The sequence below is a fragment of the Macrobrachium rosenbergii genome, chromosome 3, assembly GCF_040412425.1.
Source record: "Macrobrachium rosenbergii isolate ZJJX-2024 chromosome 3, ASM4041242v1, whole genome shotgun sequence".
Classification (NCBI taxonomy): domain Eukaryota; kingdom Metazoa; phylum Arthropoda; class Malacostraca; order Decapoda; family Palaemonidae; genus Macrobrachium; species Macrobrachium rosenbergii.
The window spans coordinates 8222373-8241235 of NC_089743.1; the positions used below are offsets into that span (position 1 = coordinate 8222373).

The 18863-nt window shown below is 42.0% G+C and overlaps 1 protein-coding gene across 2 annotated transcripts in view; it reads right to left on the reverse strand.

Moving 5' to 3' along the window:
• Positions 1-17157, reverse strand: part of pall (pallbearer) — a 131240-nt gene extending 114083 nt beyond the window's left edge. Inside the window, exon 1 of one of the 2 annotated variants that reach the window (XM_067127150.1) lies at positions 16931-17157. In XM_067127150.1, coding sequence (XP_066983251.1) covers positions 16931-17035 — 105 coding nt within the window. In that variant the 5' untranslated portion in view covers positions 17036-17157. The remainder of the gene's footprint in view (positions 1-16930) is intronic. The other variant, XM_067127159.1, reaches the window with a different exon arrangement.
• Between the last annotated feature and the right edge of the window lie 1706 nt (positions 17158-18863).

Consider the following 18863-nt stretch of genomic DNA (forward strand, 5'->3'; position numbering starts at 1 on the left):
CTGATTTTCAGTTATGACAGAAAATTGGAGCCCTAGGTGAGAGTGAGACTCTGATCTTGGGGAGAACTCACCAATGTTGGGAAAATTTTGGAGACTCATGAAACTTCCCACCTCGGAATTCAAGTCTGAAGGTAGTTAATCCTGCCTAATAAATAAATATGGGTTCAAAATAAGCTCTACCCATACCTAATATCCCTTGTTAATAGGGAGGGCATAGGGAGACATTTCTAGGATCTACTGAATACTAAGACTGTGCTCGAAGTGTAATTACCTGTATTTGGTCCATTTCCAGCAGATATTTTGGCCTAGACACTGCTCCAAGATGGGGAAGGAAGTTAAGAAAGAGAGCCCAATCACTCTAAATTCAGACCCTCATACTTACAATAAGCTCAAGTGCCCATGCAAGATACTTTTCTATCCAAACAGAACTGGATGCCTACAAAAATATTATTTTCATGATAAAATTAAGTTTCATATAAACTTACCAAGTAACTACATAGCTACACGTTTTCTAACCACGGCAGCCTAATTTTAAAAAATCGTGGTAGTGCTTCTATTGTTTTTGTGTAGGTGACAAGTCTCGCCCACTTTCGGGGAACATGAGGAACAACATAGCAGGGCGTTTCAATGTCCATATGAGGGGGAGGGGGGAGGGAGGGAGGGCTCTGACACTGTAATTACTTGGTAATTATAAATGAAAGTTAACTTTATCATGAAAATAACATTTTCATATAAGTAACTTACCAATACAGTAATTACACAGCTGAATCTACATTGATAGGAGGTGGGATACATGGACATATTCTACTCCAAAACATGAAGTAATGGTAATGACTTTAAAACATAAAAGTTGCTAGCATTGATACCATGCTTGTTGTTTCCGTACCTAGTAAGAGAGCTACTGCAGGTAGATACTGCTTCTGGTTGGTCTTCATCTTAACCTGTAGTTGCGTGGCGGTGTAGCCATGAGTAGGTAGCCATAAGGATATTTCCAAGTAACAATGCTCACAAAAGATGCCCTTGCCCTCGGTGTAGTACCAGAATAAAAACAACCAGACAATGCTGTCACCTACACTGTAATAAAAAACCACACCCCAACAACTAAAAAAATGACATTTTTAAAATAAAATAAAGTTTTATATATACTTACCCAGTAATTACATAGCTATTAGTTTCTTTTAACCGGTACAACAAAGTGAAGAGCTTCAATTTGTTTATGCCCTTATGTCCAAGTGAGGGGAGGCGGGTGGGCTCCGATCATGTAATTACTGGGTAAGTATATATAAAACTATTTTACTATAAAAATGTCATTTTTATAAAAGTAACTTACCCAGTAATTACATAGCTGATTCCCACATTGAATGGAGGTGGTAATGTTGGACATAGCTACCCCAAAACATTATTAATAGTATTGAGTTTGACAATAGAAATTTGCTAACATTGAATCAATGTTGTTGAAGAGAGCTGCTACAGGTAGGTACTGCCTCTGGTTGGCGCTCATCTTATCCAGTAGAGGTGAGGTAGTAAAGCCTTGAGGGCCTACTACTACAGTGGGTGCTTTGTAGCAATGGACTAATTTCTGAGGGCTAGCAAAGTACAACAAGATGCCCCTGCCCAGGGTGCAATACCACACAAAATAACCAGAGTAAATAGTAACCATAACCACCAAAAGCCAAATTAAAAACACCAATGCCCAATCATTAAAACCAAAAGACTGGAGGGTACTCCAGGTACATAGTACTCCCAGGCTCCCCAAAAAACTCAACACCCTAAGCAAGGCGAAGAGATTAAAGAAAGGACAATGCTTTCTACGTTTCTTCCCCTAACACCACGGCAGCCGCATAAAACGGACCCAAGGTACTGCACTGATCGTAAGTAGTCTCGATATCCCTTAAGTAATGCGATGCAAACACTGACTTGCACTTCCAAAACGTCGCTTGCACAATTGATGTGAGGGATAAATGGCGCTTAAATGCCAAAGACGTAGCAACCGCTCTCATCTCATGGGGTTTTACCTTGTAAGAGGAGAGGGAGTCTTTGCTCATCATGGAATGTGCTTCCAAAATCAAGTTCCTGAGAAAAAATGCCAGGACATTCTTAGACAAGGGTCTAGAGGGATATTTCGCAGAACAGGAAAGATTCCTTGAAGTACCACGAATGTCCTTCGTTCTGTGAAGATAAAACTTAAGGGCCCTTACTGGACAGAGAATTCTTTCTTCTTCAGACGGCCCTACTATCTCGGACAAGCTCTTGATCATAAAAGAAAGAGGCCGTGGATTTGATGGCGATTCATTCTTAGCTAAAAAGTCTACGGAAAAGGAGCAACCTGCATTCCCCTGAGAAAATCCGATGTTTCTGTTCAAAGCATGGATTTCACTGGATCTCTTGGCAGTGGCCAAGGAGACCAGAAAAAGAGTTTTCCTGGTTAGGTCCCTTAAAGAGGTAGATTGCATGGGCTCAAAACATGAACTGGCCAGCCACTTAAGTACCACGTCTAAGTTCCACTACAGCAAAGGTTTTTCTTTGATACTTTGCAGTATAAAAGAACTTAATAAGGTCAGACAAATCCTGGTTAGATGATAATTCCATTCCTTTATGGCGGAAGACCGACCTAGGCATAGCTCTGTAGCCTTTAATAGTAAAGGTGGAAAGTCCTTTAGTGGAGTGTAGGAAAAGAAGAAAGTCCGCTATTTCTACTATAGAGGTATTAGAAGAGGACATGTTATTTCGTCTGCACCAAGACCTGAAGATGGACCATTTAGTCTGGTAGACATTATCTGATGACTGCCTTCTGCACTTTGCAATTGCATCTGCAGCTGCTCTTGAAAAGCCCTCCTTTCGGAGCAGTTGCCTAACTGTTTGAATCCTGTTAGGGCCAGAGAAGACAGGTTTTGGTGGAACCGTCAAAAGTGAGGTTGCCTGAGTTGTTGTTGCTTCTGTAGCAGCAGTCTTGGGAAGTCCGCAAGAAGTTCTAGCAGATCTGGGAACCACTCTTTTGCTGGCCAGAAGGGGGCTATCAAGATCACAGACAGGTTTTGATGAGACTGGAATTTGTTGATGACTTGTCTCACTAAACTGAATGGGGGAAAGGCATACAGATCTTTGTCCGACCAGTCCTCCAACATTGCATCTGTTGCCCATGCCAAGGGATCTGGTGCTGGTGAGCAGAGAGGAAGTCGGTGATTCCTGGATGACGCAAACAAATCTATCGTGGGTTTCCCCCAGAGCTTCCACAGATCCAGACAAACTAACGGGTCTAATGTCCATTCCGCGGGAAGGCTCTGTCTCTGATGGCTCAATTCGTCCGCCACAACGTTGAGTATCCCCTGGATAAAATGTGTTGTCACTTGAGTGTCGTTCTGGTGTAACTAAAGAAGAAGACCCCTTGCTGCTTCCTACAGGGAGAAAGAGTGGGTTCCCCCTTGTTTCTTGATGTATGCCAGTGCTGTCTGAATGTACTGCTACTGTCCTCCCCCGAAATTCTGAAGCGAAGCACTGTAGGCCCAAAAATATCGCCTGTTATTCTTTTACGTTGATGTGCCAGTTTTGCTGTTCCTGAGACCAGGTACCTGACACTTCTTTTAACCCCAAAGAGCTCCCCAACCTAGGTTCGACGCATCTGAAAAGAACTCTAGGCTGGGGTTCAGAGGTTGAAGAGATTTCCCTTCTGATAGTCTCTTCCTGGAATTCCACAAACGAAGGTCCTCCTTGATTTCCACTGTTATCAGGAACACAAACGAGTCCGGAAACTTTTTCCTGTTCCAGCTGGCTCTAAGGAAGAATTGGAGAGGTCTCAGGTGCAGTCTTGCCAGAGAGATGAATTGTTCAATGGACAAGAGGGTGCCTAGAAGACTCATCCATTGATTGGCCGAGCAAAAGTTTAGTCCCAGAAATTCTCCCACTGTATGAAGACACTTTTCTATTCTCTTTGGGACTGGAAAAACCCGAAAATCCCGAGAGTTGATCATCATTCTTAAATAAGGAATCTCCTGAGAAGGCGTCAGGAGAGACTTGTCCCGACTGATGAGAAGACCCAATTCTTGGGCCAAGAGATGAATTGTGCAAATGTCCCCTGTACATTGAGCTTTCAAGTGGGAACGTAGTAACCAGTCGTCTAGATATAGGGAGATCTTTATCCCCGTCAAATGAAGCCATCTCACTAGAGGAGCCAATACCCTGGTGAACACTTGCAGTGCCATCGAGAGACCGAGGCACAGAGCCCGAAATTGGAATGCCTTGCCCTGAAACACAAACCTGAGGTACTTTTTCAAAGTCGGATGCACTGGAATGTGAAAGTATGCATCCTGCATGTCAATGGACGCCATCCGTTCTCCCTGGATGCAAGGACCGATTGGTTTGTCTCCATCTTGGATGTTGTCTTTTTAACTAAGACATTTAGAGCACTTACGTCCAAAACGGGTCTCCAGCCCCCCGATGACTCAGGCACTACAAAGATACAGTTATAGAATCCCGGAGAATGAATGCCCTCTGCTACCTCTATAGCCTCTTTCTGAACAAGAGACTTGACCTCTAGCAAGAGAGCAGCAAATCTCTCTGAGCCTGGAGAGCAAGCTGTCAATTCGACAGGCTTGTGGATTAGAGGAGGTTTGTTCAAAAAGGGGATAGTATAGCCCTTCTTCAGGACAGACACTATCCAGGGTTCCGCTCCCTTTTGTTCCCACCGCTCCCAAAAGCGGAGGAGCCACGCTCCTCCCTGAGTACGGAGGACTATAACCTCATTTCTTGGAGGAGGACTTGGAAGAGGACTTCTTGATGGAATGCTGTGGGAAACGGGTGTATGTTCTTGTTCTACAATGTGCTCTAGAATGGGAGTACTGTAGGTTGCAGCAGAGACGAAGATCTGGGAGGAAGAGTCGAAGGATCCTTGGGGCATTGCCCAGATTGGGAGAGCAGGTCCTGAGTGTTCTTTTTCTGCGGGTCAGAGGCAATGTCCAGTACTATAACCTGGGGAAAAAGGTGTGTCTTGTCCAAGGGGGAGAAGACGAGGGCCGATCTCTGAGATGGAGTGACACCTTTCAAAGTAAAAGAACACCAAAGCTCTCTTTTCTTAAGCATGCCCGTGGCGCACAGACTAGCTAACTCCTGTGTACTATCGCGAACACTCCTGTCCATACAGGAAAATACTCCTAAAAGATCTGAAGAGATTTCTTAAAGTAACAAGGAGCAATCTCGAAGCTTGTGTGCTGGTGAGACCACCGCCCAGTCTAGGAAGCTCATCACTTCAAAAACCTTAAAAATATTCTTGAGAAGGTGCGCTAGTTCCGAGGCTGAAAACATAATTTTGGCTGAGGAGAAAGCTGATCTCCTAGCCGAGTCGATAAGGCCAGAGAAGTCTCCCTGACAGGAGGCAGAGATTCCCAGGGAAGGAGCTTCTCTGGTCACATAAAACCTGTAGCTTGATCTGGGCAACTTGAAAGGCGGGAAACAAACTTCTTTGCCTTGTTCCCTCTTCTCAGAAAACCACCTTTCTACTTCCTGCAATGCCTTCTTTGCTGAAGAGAAGAGAACCAAATTTGTAACCTCAAAGAATCAACGGGGGGGGGCTTCCATAAATAAAGTCAAAGCAGGAGAGGAGGGAGTAGCTGGCAAAAAGAAGCTTGGAAAAGTCGCTAGCAGGAACCTCAACAACACAGAGTACGCCAACAAAGGAGCATCTTGGTCTGGAACAACCTCTTCCTCAGAAGAAACAGGAGAAAGCGACAAGTCTGCTGTCGTCTGAGCTGTAGAAGGAGCCTTCTGAAGCAAACTGAGAATATTATCCAGTTTACTCTGAATCAAGTCAACCGAAGGAGGAACAATGTCTGAGACGACATTACCATGAAGCGCTGGTGGAGTGGGCACCAATGGGCACTTGGAGGGCGCCGTACAGGCAGGAGTCAGTGACAAAACCTGATGGCGAATGGACGCCAGTGGGCACACATCCGCAAACGGGAGCTTGGGCGCTTCGACGCTAGTTGCTGGCTGCTCGGGTGCTGATTGTAGAGATGAAGGTGCTGGATGCACAACTGATGAAGTAGTTCCTTTACTCAACGAAGAACGTCTACGCGCCACAAGGCGCTTCGGCGCCAATTTACAACCGTCATCAGAAGAAGTGGAAGAGAATTGTTCTGGGCTGTCCCAATGACTGCATGAGGGGCGCGCTGAATCCTTGCCCTTCTTACAAAGGACAGGAGAAGAAATCTCAAAATCCACTGCACTGATGAATCTCAAGAGACACTAGTCCCCCTTGCTTGTTGATGTATGCCACTACCATGGTATTGTCGCTCATGAGCACCATGGGGTGTCCTATCACTCGCTCCTGAGCACCACGGGGTGCCCTATCACTCGCTCCTGAAATTCTTGGAGAGCTAGAAAGGCTGCCTTGAGCTCCAAGATGTTGCTGTGGACGTGCTTGTCGTTCTGATTCCACACACCCAAGGTTAGTACCTGCTTGAGACCAATGGAAGGAACAAAGTTGAAGCCACCCATTGGGGACCAGCTTCTCAAAAGTCAACAGGTGACTAAGAACGACTTGCTACATCCAAGCTGGTTGTTCCTGCCGGGACAAGAATGACTGCGCTGCTTCCCTGAACCTGCTGATACAGGAGTCTGAGGGAAAGACTCTCACTGCTGCTGTATCTATCAGCATGCCCAGATACTTTATCTTCTGCTTGGGTATGAGGTCTCACTTCGAAGAGGCAATCTTTGTCCTGGAGCAACTTCGAACAAGAGTTCGTCAGGACTAACCAATCGTCGAGATATCTCAGAAGATGTATCCCTTACGAATGGGCCCAAGTCGATACAAGGGTGAACACTCATGTGAACACCTGGGGAGAGGTTGACAGCCCAAAACACAGTACCCTGAATTGGTACACTGTCCCATTGAGGATAAAGTGGAGGTACTTGCGGGAGGACTGATGGATGGGTATATGGAAATACTTGTTTTGCAAATCCACCGTGAGCATGAAGTCAGACTCCCTGTTGGCTGTGAGCACTGACAATGTCGTTTCCATCTTGAACCAAGTTTGGCAAATGAATCGGTTCAGGGCAGATAGGTCCATGACCGGTCTCCATACCCCTGATGCTTTCTGTATGAGAAAGATCCTGCTGTAAAGGTCTGGAGACCAATCTGTCACGGCTTCCACAGTGCCCTTCTTCAGCATTGCCTTCACCTTGTTCCATAGAATGAGGTCCTTTGATGAGTCAGGAACGTATGTTTGTAGATGGACTGGAAGGTTGGTGAGAGGTGGAGGAAACTTGAAGGGAAGTAAATAGCCCACCCAAGGACAGTCACTACCCAGGTCTCCCCTCTGTATTGCTACCATGTTGCCCAATGGCTTGACAGGCACCCCGCCCACCAGTGGCAGCATGTGAAGGGGAACTGCGCCCCTAGCATCCTCCTCCTTCTTCCCCCTAGCTCCTCTACCTGGCTGGGAAGAGGACCAAAAGGGATGTTGGTTTGCACCCTTCCTGACGGAGGCAGAAGAGTGCTGGGTGTTCCTATGAGGGACCTTGGGATTCTGGAGTTTCCTAGGACCTGTAGAGGAAGGGTCAACCTGACCTGAATGTCGGGCTGCAGTGGCATGCAAAGGCCCAGAGGTCTTTGCCACTGCACGGTGGACGAGGCGGTCATCGTCATCTGCTCTCTGACAATCCACCGTGGCGTCCAGTTGCTCCCTACCAAAGAGAGAAGTGGAACCTAGCAACGGTCCATTCCTCAGGGTCAAGACTGACTTGGGACCAACAAATTTGGAGACACGGGAGAGAGTAACTGCATCTCTCCTTTTAAGCGCCAAGTTTGCCCACAGGTTAGTTGTCTGGTGGGCTAGGTAGGTGACAGTCCTACCTCCAGATAGGAACAGTCTGTTCAGATTGGCTACTTCCTTGTTGGTGGGTGATGAAGAGGATGGACCAATGGCCCAGCGAAGAGACTGCTTAAAACGCTGCTATGGCAGTCGTTTCCTAGGTCACTCGAGAGGGAGATGTCCTCTGCAAGGAGCTGCTCCAAGGACAGACCCAGACTGTTACCAGCTAAGTCTGGGTCAACCTGTGCTGTTGGAATTGACCTCTATGAAGGCTTGTAAAATTTCTTCTGACGGAGAGGTGGAGGAAGCAGCTTGAACGAGCAGCTGGCCCGAAGTGAGTTCTCCCTCCCAGGGACGATAGAACTCACCTGACCCAGGACTGACTTGGCAAGCTTCAACCATGGCAGTTTGATTGACGGTGAGGATTCCTTGCGAGGTCAGACCAGTGCTTTAAGGCCAGAAGGAATAACCTCATCGGCAGCCAAGGTTTCTTCCCCGAGATTGTTGTACTGAAGAAATAGTTTAACAATCTCAACGTAGGACCCCTGCAGCTCGGGGGTGTCTGCGTCCTTGAAGAGAGGACCTTCCAGTCCCTCCAAGTCGTGACCCTCTCGAGTTGCTTTCTCTGCAGGTGAGACACCCTCCCCAGAACCCCCCTGCAGGTGAGACACCCTCCCCAGAACCCCCATGTCCCCTCTCTGACACTCGAGCATATGTCCGTTCCAGTCCTAATGTTATGCAGTGAATAAGTATGAGATTCACTGATCGGGATTATGAAAGAGAGAGAGAGAGAGACACGATGTTGATAGTTTAAAATGATGAGTCATGGGACCAAGTAAATTGAAGACTAACCATAACAAACCTCCAAGATGTGGGAAAGGAAGGAGGAGTTAGAGGATAGGTTATGAAGCGAAAAGGTCAGCAAAATTGACCTGATTTGTCCTGTTTGCCAAAAGTGGGAGTTAAGATTGAACCATTAAGAGTAAAGTAGACGTCCTCAAGGAGGCGGAGTTTTGTTCAACATAGGTCCAGAGTTCATTCTGATCAATTTTTAGCCAGAGTTACTTGAAAACCAAATTGGGTAGGATTGTGTCACTCGCTCCTCTCTTAACATCAAGAAATTTCTAAGTCCAGGGTGGCTGGCCGTGTGAAATAGTAGAGTTAGAATAAAACTTATGAAAAACCGTGCCCGGTGAATACTTACCCCCTCCTGAAAATTTGAAAAATATTAATAGACAATTTCAACCTAACTTACGAGTCCCCTGCGTTTACTATCAAGTGAAAGTCAACAGAAAGAGACTCATTCATATGTGGTGCAATAAAACAAAGAAAATCCCACCGCTGCCACCAAATTATATGTTATGCGGTAGAGTTTTGAATGCAGCTGAAAGAAATTACAGTACAACAGAAAGGGAATGTTTGGCATTAGTCTGGGGATTACAGAAATTTAGACACATTTTGCTAGGACATAAAATTAATGTTCTTACAGATCATAAACCCATTTGTGATCTTTTCAAGAAAAGGGCTTTACCAATAATATAAAGTTCAATAGATGGTTCGTTAGCGTATTAGAATTTGCCCCAGAATTTAGATACATACCTGGTAAATATAACACATTAGCTGACGCCTTATCTAGATCACAAGAAGAGAACGAGAAACAAATTACCACTCATAATTTCGCCTTCAGTTGTCAAATCAGAGACTCAGATTTAGACAAAGTTCGTCAAGAACAACAAAAGGATTCTAGAATAAAGGAAGTAATTGGTAACCTCTTGCAAGGTGAGAAAAATTCAGAGTTTCAATTGATAGATGGGTTATTGTACAAGACTTCAGACAGAACCAAATGCTTGTTCACGTTTGTACATTCCTAATACACTAATACAAGACGTTTTAGAACTAACCCATTCATACAAGTTATCAGGACATCCTGGAATTAAGAAAACATGTAGAATAATCACTAGAAACTATTTTTGGCCTCGATGTAGTGAAGATGCTACTCGATTTGTTCAGAATTGTACCTATGTAATATACATAAAGGGGAATGTCAACGTGAAAAGGCTCCTCTGAAATGTATCCTTCAGAATTAAATCCTTTTCAAGTAGTCACAATGGATTTCTTAGGTCCATTCCCGAACACCATCAGAGGAAATAAACAGATTTTAGTTTTCATTGACTATTTGACCAGATACGTAGAAATTGTTCCAACTAGAAACAGAGAAGCATCAACGGTGGCAGAAGCCTTTAAGTCTAGAATTATAACCAGACATTCATGTCCTCAAGTTTTGCTCTCAGACAATGCTGCTGAATTTACTAGTGACATTCTAATAAAATTGTGTGACTTTTATGAAATACAGAAATGTCAAATAACAGCATATAAGCCAAGCTCAAATGGAGCAGTAGAAAGAACAAATCGCAAGATAAAGGATGTTCTGAAAACATTGGTAACCCCTAGCACTGAAGACTGGGACTTGACTCTCGAAGACATACAATTTACTCTAAACAACACAGTAAATGAATCAATAGGAGAAACTCCTCATTTCCTATTGTATGGCTACCAAAAGAGAATGCCAAATTCACTTTTGGATGATGCTTTCACCACCCAGACGTGACGTGCAACTACGAGGACTATATTGCTTGGAAGACAAGACGTAATAAATATGAGACCGTTAAAGTCACCAGGGCTAGATTAAAGGAGTTACATAAAAAATCTAGTAAGTATTACAATAACAGATCCACCATACCCTCGTTAAAAGGTAGGACAACAAGTTTATGTACTCAATCATGTTCTTGAAGGACCTAATATTAAAGTATCACCAAAATTTCGAGGTCCATATAGAGTTTTAGAAGTTTTGAAGTTGAATAAATTCAAGTTAATGCATGAAATTACCTTGAAAGAATCCATTGTACATTGGAACCACATTAAAGTAGTTCATTCAGAACCTTGGTCGTCTACCCAGTTAAAGGATTTGTCCAATAAAGATAAGATAGATAATAAAATAGAATCTTCAATGACCCCAAGGTATAATTTGAGAAGAAGGTAATGGCAAGTGCAATGGTAAACAAATGTAGTTGATAAGATTTTACTGCTTAATAACATTATTTCAGCAAATGGATTGTATGGTGGTTGGCAGTGAGTCAAATTGTGAACTCACTCGTACAACTAAGGAAGGGAGCCATCATCAAGGAGCATGGCAAGGTTAAGATGATACAGGACCTAGCCATTGTTAAGATCCAGACGGACTCCATTATCGATCAGAAAGAGCAGTTAGTCCAGCTGAGCAATCAGATACAGGCAGGATTACAAAGTGTCCAAGATAGAAATTTGTACGACATGCTCTCCAAGTTGCAAAGGGACATCGATAGTGTTATGCCAAGGAAAGTAGTAAAGTGATCACTCATACCCTTTATAGGCGATTTTTACATAATCTCTTTGGAGTGGCGACCGATAGTAATGTTGAAAGGCTAAAAGGAAAGAGTGGCACAACTTGAAAATTGGGCTTCTGAGCAGGGCACTGTCTATAATAAAGTAATAGGAAATGTCAATCAAAATCAGAAAATGATCACAGTGCTGAAAGAATTTGTGAATAGTGCCCTCCATAATGTTTCATCAGAAATTGCTAGAATCCATCAAACAGAAATGATGGAGCAACTGCTCATAGAAACAAGTAATTTCCTTCTGGAATACAAGGAATTACTCAATGCAATCATGATGGAGGTAAAACCTGCTGTCGCCTTTTCTGATAACCCTAGTGAAATTGAAGCCATTATTCAGAAATGTGTTGTGAACAATCACTTGAAGCCACTAGTAGAAAATATAGTGGACTATTATGGCCTTATCACAGTGAAAGTGGTAGCCAATCAAATCATACTAGTGATCCCTTTCAACAATCCAGACGTCAACTCATTGATGTCAGTCTATCCATTCCCAATGGTAGTAGATAATAAGTCCATTGTACTAGAAGGAACAGTTCGACACTTTGCCTTGCAGCATGATTCGTTCCTAGTGACTGAAATTCCCGAACATAAGTTCAGGGAATGTGTCATGCTTGATGATGATGTATATGTTTGTAACATTGTGAATTTCTATGAACCATTGAGTGCTCTTCATTGCCTAGATGATCTTGTAAACAACAAGAATGGTAAGAACCATTGTAAATATATACCGTTTACAGAAACTTTCAAGGCTCAAATCATTGATGATGAAATTTTTGTGTTCTCAGCAAACAGATTGAATGCTAAGATTGACTGTAAGTCAAACAAAACAGAAGTAGTTTTCATTAACGTACACTCATTTTCATCTGCTTGTGAACTGGTCATTTTACATAATTTGTATTACAAACCAACAGTTTTCACGACGTACAGTTTGAATTTCAGTAAAAGTGTACATCAGTTTGCAGTTATTAACGAATTTCAACTTTCAGAACTGGAATTGGAGACATTCACAAAGCTAGAAGAGGTTCATACTTTCTTTCATACATATAAGACCGAGATTTCTCCTATTATGTCATTCATAAATGTCATTCTTTTGGTACTGTTTGCTTTCATTTCTTTTATGATTGTCAGGAAATTGATACTGAATAAGCTTACCATAATCAAGGACATGATGGACAGAATCCTTCCTAGAGAGTGATAGCGTTTACCATTGACTTGCACTTGAACATTTGATGATTGATTTTTTTTTATTTTTTACAATTGATAACCAGAGAGTAATAGGCATTTGATATATTTACTTTGCCATAATTTTTCTGCATTTAGTTTGAGTATTTGATATATAATTCATGCTTATATTGTTTGTGTTAGCACTATGATGCATTATAATGTTTCTTGCATTTATTGCTTGTTAGTAGAAATTATTGAAATTGAAGTAATTGACTATAGTCAAGTTGAGTTGGTTATCTACTTGCATTGTAGTCAATGCAGGTAGGTGACCGAGTGATGTTATATGCAGTGAATAAGTATGAGATTCACTGATCGGGATTATGAAAGAGAGAGAGAGACACGATGTTGATAGTTTAAAATGATGAGTCATGGGACCAAGTAAATTGAAGACTAACCATAACAAACCTCCAAGATGTGGGAAAGGAAGGAGGAGTTAGAGGATAGGTTATGAAGCGAAAAGGTCAGCAAAATTGACCTGATTTGTCCTTGCCAAAAGTGGGAGTTAAGATTGAACCATTAAGAGTAAAGTAGACGTCCTCAAGGAGGCGGAGTTTTGTTCAACATAGGTCCAGAGTTCATTCTGATCAATTTTTAGCCAGAGTTACTTGAAAACCAAATTGGGTAGGATTGTGTCACTCGCTCCTCTCTTAACATCAAGAAATTTCTAAGTCCAGGGTGGCTGGCCGTGTGAAATAGTAGAGTTAGAATAAAACTTATGAAAAACCGTGCCCGGTGAATACTTACCCCCTCCTGAAAATTTGAAAAATATTAATAGACAATTTCAACCTAACTTACCGAGTCCCCTGCGTTACTATCAAGTGAAAGTCAACAGAAAGAGACTCATTCATATGTGGTGCAACGCAAAACAAAGAAAAACCCAACCGCATAACACTAAGACCGAACCAGGGGTGTACAAAGGGCTGCAATGGGAGGCCAAATCCCAATCACCAACCCGAGTCCTGTCCATCCCACAGCTCCCAGTATACCCCCAGGAGGTTGAAGGGACAGGTGAGAGGGGCCTAGCACCCTTTGTGGACATGCCAGAGGCCGAAATCTCGGAAGAGGAAGACTGTGAACGACTGATGCACAGGTCTGGAAGAGCTCCTGTCACACGAAGGTGAATGGGATTGTCCCTGGGAGGGTGCACCTGCTCTCGCGAACACGCGTGGAAGCTATCCCAGGGAGAGTAAATCTGCTCATGTGAATGTGAGCGGTAACTGGCCCCGGGAGAATGATAGCGCACTCTTGGGTGAGAGCGTGGGCTGTCCCAATGACATGCTGGACTCTTCTTAAAGGCCGAGGACTCTAAGGGTGAAGAAGAGTGAAATGGGGAGCCTCCTCCATGCTCTTTCTGGCATGAGAACTCTATGGTCAGCGTCACTGACTTGGGACCCGATCCTCCAAGGAGCAGCTCATGGAAGCCACATCCTGGGTTGAGGACTCGGGGGTCAGGGCAGCACCTGAACGCTGCACACCCACACTCTCCCTATAAGCTAAGTTCCGGTCAGGGCGACTGTGGACACTTACCGTAGTCGCGCAAGTCCATTGGAACCCGAGTGGAAGAATCTCTCTCTCTCTCTATTGCAATGAAATCGATTTTATGACTATTGAAATATGGTAAAATTTCCTAAAATCAATGTGAAATACCAGTCTGCATAGCTCTGAGAAAGTCTTCGTATTTAAATTTAGAATGGTGAACATACTTGACAATATCAGGCGGCAATTATCATTGTCTGGTAACTGAGGTGCACCAGTTTGAATGCAGACATTCTGTGTCATCTCCGTGTTCAGGTGAACCTCATTTACAAAAAACTACATTGCAGCATGATGATCGCAGAACACTCCTGACTTCATTCATATTTTCCCATTTTTATACCATTTTCAGGGAGATGTGTATTATAGTTTTATATCGGGGGATAATATAATATTTCCTTTTGATAATTAGCATAACTTATTACAGCTCGGTAAAGCAACCATTGCTAAATTAATGGAGATGAAAAGAACCGCAGATTAACCGACTCTCCAAAACCACTGCCATCCAATCACCTTCCAGGAATGGTCGTGACGTAAGCAGTGGGCCGTGCTTAGCTGCAAAGTGCAGTGGATTTTGCTACAGATAGAGGTATAGAACAGTTCCGCATGGGTATTACCTGGGAAATTGACTTTTTCTACAGTATTTTGGTTGCTTATGAAGAATTTACCATTTTTTGGTGGTCGACTGTAATTAACCTCAGAACTGATATGTTATTGTATGCTGGCCGTCCTGAAATGCTATTGCGCATGCACAGTGTTATAGGGAACTTTTGTAAAAAAGTGGTTTCCTTCACCAGGGATGGAGCCCCGGTTAAGTAAAACAGTCTACTAGGATAGGTTAAGTTAGGTTAGGGTACTTTAGGTTAGTATGGTTCCTTTTATTATAGGTTTCCTTAGCTAATCCCTTCTTGAACATATGGCTCCTCAATGACTTGCACAAGTGTGGAACCATTCCATAACAACAACATGACAGTCCGGTCTTTCTCCCAACAATTTCCCCCACCCACAATCCAACGTTCCCAAAGGGTCCCAGCCATGCTGGATAGAGAAAAGCTATGAGGTTAATAATAACTGACCAACAATAAACAACACCAACTCCTTCATCAGCTACACTAAAAGTAAAGGAAAAACCAATTTCCAAGGGAATAGTCCGTGCAGAGCTGTTCAATAGTTTTACCAAAGATTATACTACAATCTATCTCATATTCACAATTACTGAGGTTATTGCCTTTGCTCTCTTTGTTTTGGTTATGACTGATTGATTTTCAAATTTAGGTCTTGAAGACCAAGTACTGGAACCCATATGGTGTAATGAAGGTGAAATACATAAATTTGGCCTAATGATATGATTGATAATGAATAGGCAAATGATGACATACTAGTAAAATTCAGTGTTAAAATATGAATGTAAAAAATGAAGAATGATATTAGATAGAACCAACAACAAATAAGAATATATTAAACTTTTATATTCAAAATATATACTTAGTATAAGATTAAATATGACTAAAATCTTTATTAAATATACTGAAATCATATCTCATTAAAATAACCAGATTCTTTCATATAACCCATGAGGTTATCTACCTCGTCATCATTTAAAATTTCTATAACGGTCTTCCCCATTAGTAAGTACGGTAGATCTATAGGGTAGCTCCGCGTCGCTGACGGCAATATAACTTGACTTTTTCTACAGTTTTTTGGTTGCTAATTATGAATTTACCTTTAATTTTTGGTGCTTGAGTGTAATTAACCTGTAATTAACCCCTGAAGTCCATCCAACAAGGGGTTTCCATACGCAACCTTCACAAGACAGAGCACGGGTATGTCTGTTTCATATGGTTCATATCCTGTCCGGCAAGTGCAATAACTTAACGTATGGGTACCCAACCCCCCACGGGCCAGTACTAAACACGGCGAAGGGACATTCCATTTGGCCGACAACGAACAGATGCACCACCAGTATCAGAAACCCCAAAAGTGTAGAAAAAAACAGTTGAAAGGGTAAAAACAGACGCAGAGCTAATATATAGAATTACCAATTACAGGTTAATTAGACTCAAGTGCCAAAAATGAAAGGTAAATTCATAATTAGCAACCAAAAAACTCTAGAAAAAGTCAAGTTATAGTGCCGTCGGCAACACGGTGCTACCCTACAGTTCTACCGTAAGTACTTTGCCTTAAGACGATTAAATTTAGGACAGTGCACCAGCATGTGCTCAATGGATGGCTGACCACCACAGTGAGCACAAACTAGGGCACTGGCTCCCTCTAAAATATAGCTGAGTGAAGAGGGTATGGCCAATCCTAAGCCGTGTTAGGATGATCTCAAATATTCTATTCCAATTAAAACCCGAACTCCAAAAATCGATACGTTTTCTAATGTTTCTGTACTTCTTATCTGTGGATAGAATGGGGGAGGTCCATCTCAGATAGAATGGGGGAAGTCCATCTCTGCTGCCATTTTGTACGAATGCATCGTCTGATAACTGGACGCATACCCAAATGTGGCACCTCATTAGTTAAGAAATGACATCTTGCAGCATCCTTGGCTTTACTATCATCAGCCAGTTCGTTCCCTTCTAGACCAGCGTGGCCAGGAATCGAACAAAACTTTACTGTCAGGCAATGGCGTTCGAGTATAAATTGTGCGATTTGCAGAACGACAGGGCTACCTCCGGACAGAAGCAAAGTTTGGGAGGACCAAGGAGGGTGAAACGCCCCCACCCATCGACCAGTCAGAGCACAGCGCCCAAAGACAGGTTAGGAAGGTAAGGCAGTCTTAGTTTAAGCTCTAATTCTGCAGTTACACTGATCCCCAAACCATCAACAATTAATGGAATAGCCCGATGGTTAGCCCAAATAGGACCGAGTGCTGTGCTGTGCTGTGCCTAGTCTGTCAAGCCTAAAGTAAATAAACACCAAAACACTTACTATACGAAAATGGGCTAATTCCTCATAGCTAAGGTATCCAAATATCTGTTCCACAACAATCTCTGGCAGATCCAACAGCCTTAAGGGCTTAGATGACTCTTCCATTTTAAGTATTTATTTTCAGTCAACGTCTTTTGGCTAGCGTACACATTCACCAAAACAAGACAATATAGGTTCGGAAATATCTACTTCACACAATGTGCAGAAACATAGTATCACGGGAAAATGTAATGTTTCTCCTTTGTTACATGTCTGCCAGGGAACCAGGCTCAAACGTGCTTCAACAGGACTACTGGTTGCTGATGGTTACTGTTTCTTCCTTTTTTTTTTTTTTGGTCAGGTCTCGAGACCCGTAAACTCACTTGTCTTACACATAACAGTGCAGACACTCAGATTCAAACGGCTTTCTCCATATTAATTATCAAATTGCACTGGCACACTCATAACATTGAAAGAATGAGAATATTTAATCTAATTTTTCTAATGTTTCAATCCGAGAGATTTAATATGCTGCAAATTTAAAGGTTCTAAACCAAGTTCATCTTAATTATCTCCGGAAGTCTGCCAAATTCCTCTATAAAATCACCTTCATTTGACCGTGGTCGTTCATAGGCAACAATATGGTGGATTATCTGATATACGTATTTGAAGATTACCTCAATGGATTCAAAACTAGTTTTCTCAATTTTCTTAGAAATTATGATTTGCTTTGTTTCTCTGAAGTCACTCCCCACTGATGAAATACAGTAGTGTATATGTATATATATATATATATATATATATATATATAATATATATATATATATATATATATATATATATATATATATATATATATATATATATATATATATATATATATATATATATAATCAAGGTGGGTCAGGGAAAGGCACTATCCATATGCATTTTATTATAATATGCCAAAGTTTCACAACTCCTCATAGTTGGATTTTCTAGGCTGCAAACAGCGAACATTGCAATCAGTAAACTAATAGAATGACAAAATTTTTTAAAGTAAATTGTATTTTTCCCAACTGTATAAACCTTAGGTCCTTTACATTAGGAGTTTCAGCGAAGCTGGAAACGGCTGTTGAACTATCGAACAAGGTAGTTAGGCAGTTAACTACCGTCCGCTAGGTGGGAGTCCCCTTTGGCTTTTGGTCCACTTGCCAGATTGAGGGGTGGCATGAGGTGGGCATGAAAACGTGATGTAAAGGACCTCAGGTTTATATAGTTGGGAAAAATACAATTTACTTTTTAAAAATTGTGATTTTTTTGTCCCCTCCAGTTTTTCCCCCAAGTTTTATATAACATATACTGGAAATGAAGCTATTAATAATATTATAAAATTAATACGCAACACAAGCAAGCATAAAACATTAAAATAATAAAGAAATAGATTATGCAATTTCTCATTAGGTTCGTGGTCAGATTAATTGCTCATTTAACTTTTGACCGACCTATCCCATTGTTTACATACAAAGTCTGCAAACGCCAATTCTTGCAGCAGCTACCTGTGAGTTTATTATTATTATTCCTGCATCTACGCCTTTGATTTTCCTATTAGACATTATTTTTCTACAAATATATTATGTTTAAAGTTAAAATTAGCAAAATGGTAGACCTGAAAATGGAATGGCTTAGTTTGGAAGCTATACCATCCTCCACCACTACTTCTCTTCTCATCCAACTATGCTATGGTTTGCAGAATTTTCATTTCATACTGTAAAGTCACCACATCGGCGCCAGGAAGTGTTTCGGCGGCGCCATTAATTAAGTCTCCGCACTTCAGCTTGTTTTCTTTGGTGACTTCCCATTTTCTTCAACAAGCTCAATTAGTCACGCCTAAAACGTGCCAGGTCACGCATTTTAATCATTTTTACTTTATGCGTATTTATCAAATGTCACACATTGTGTATCACATGTTTCT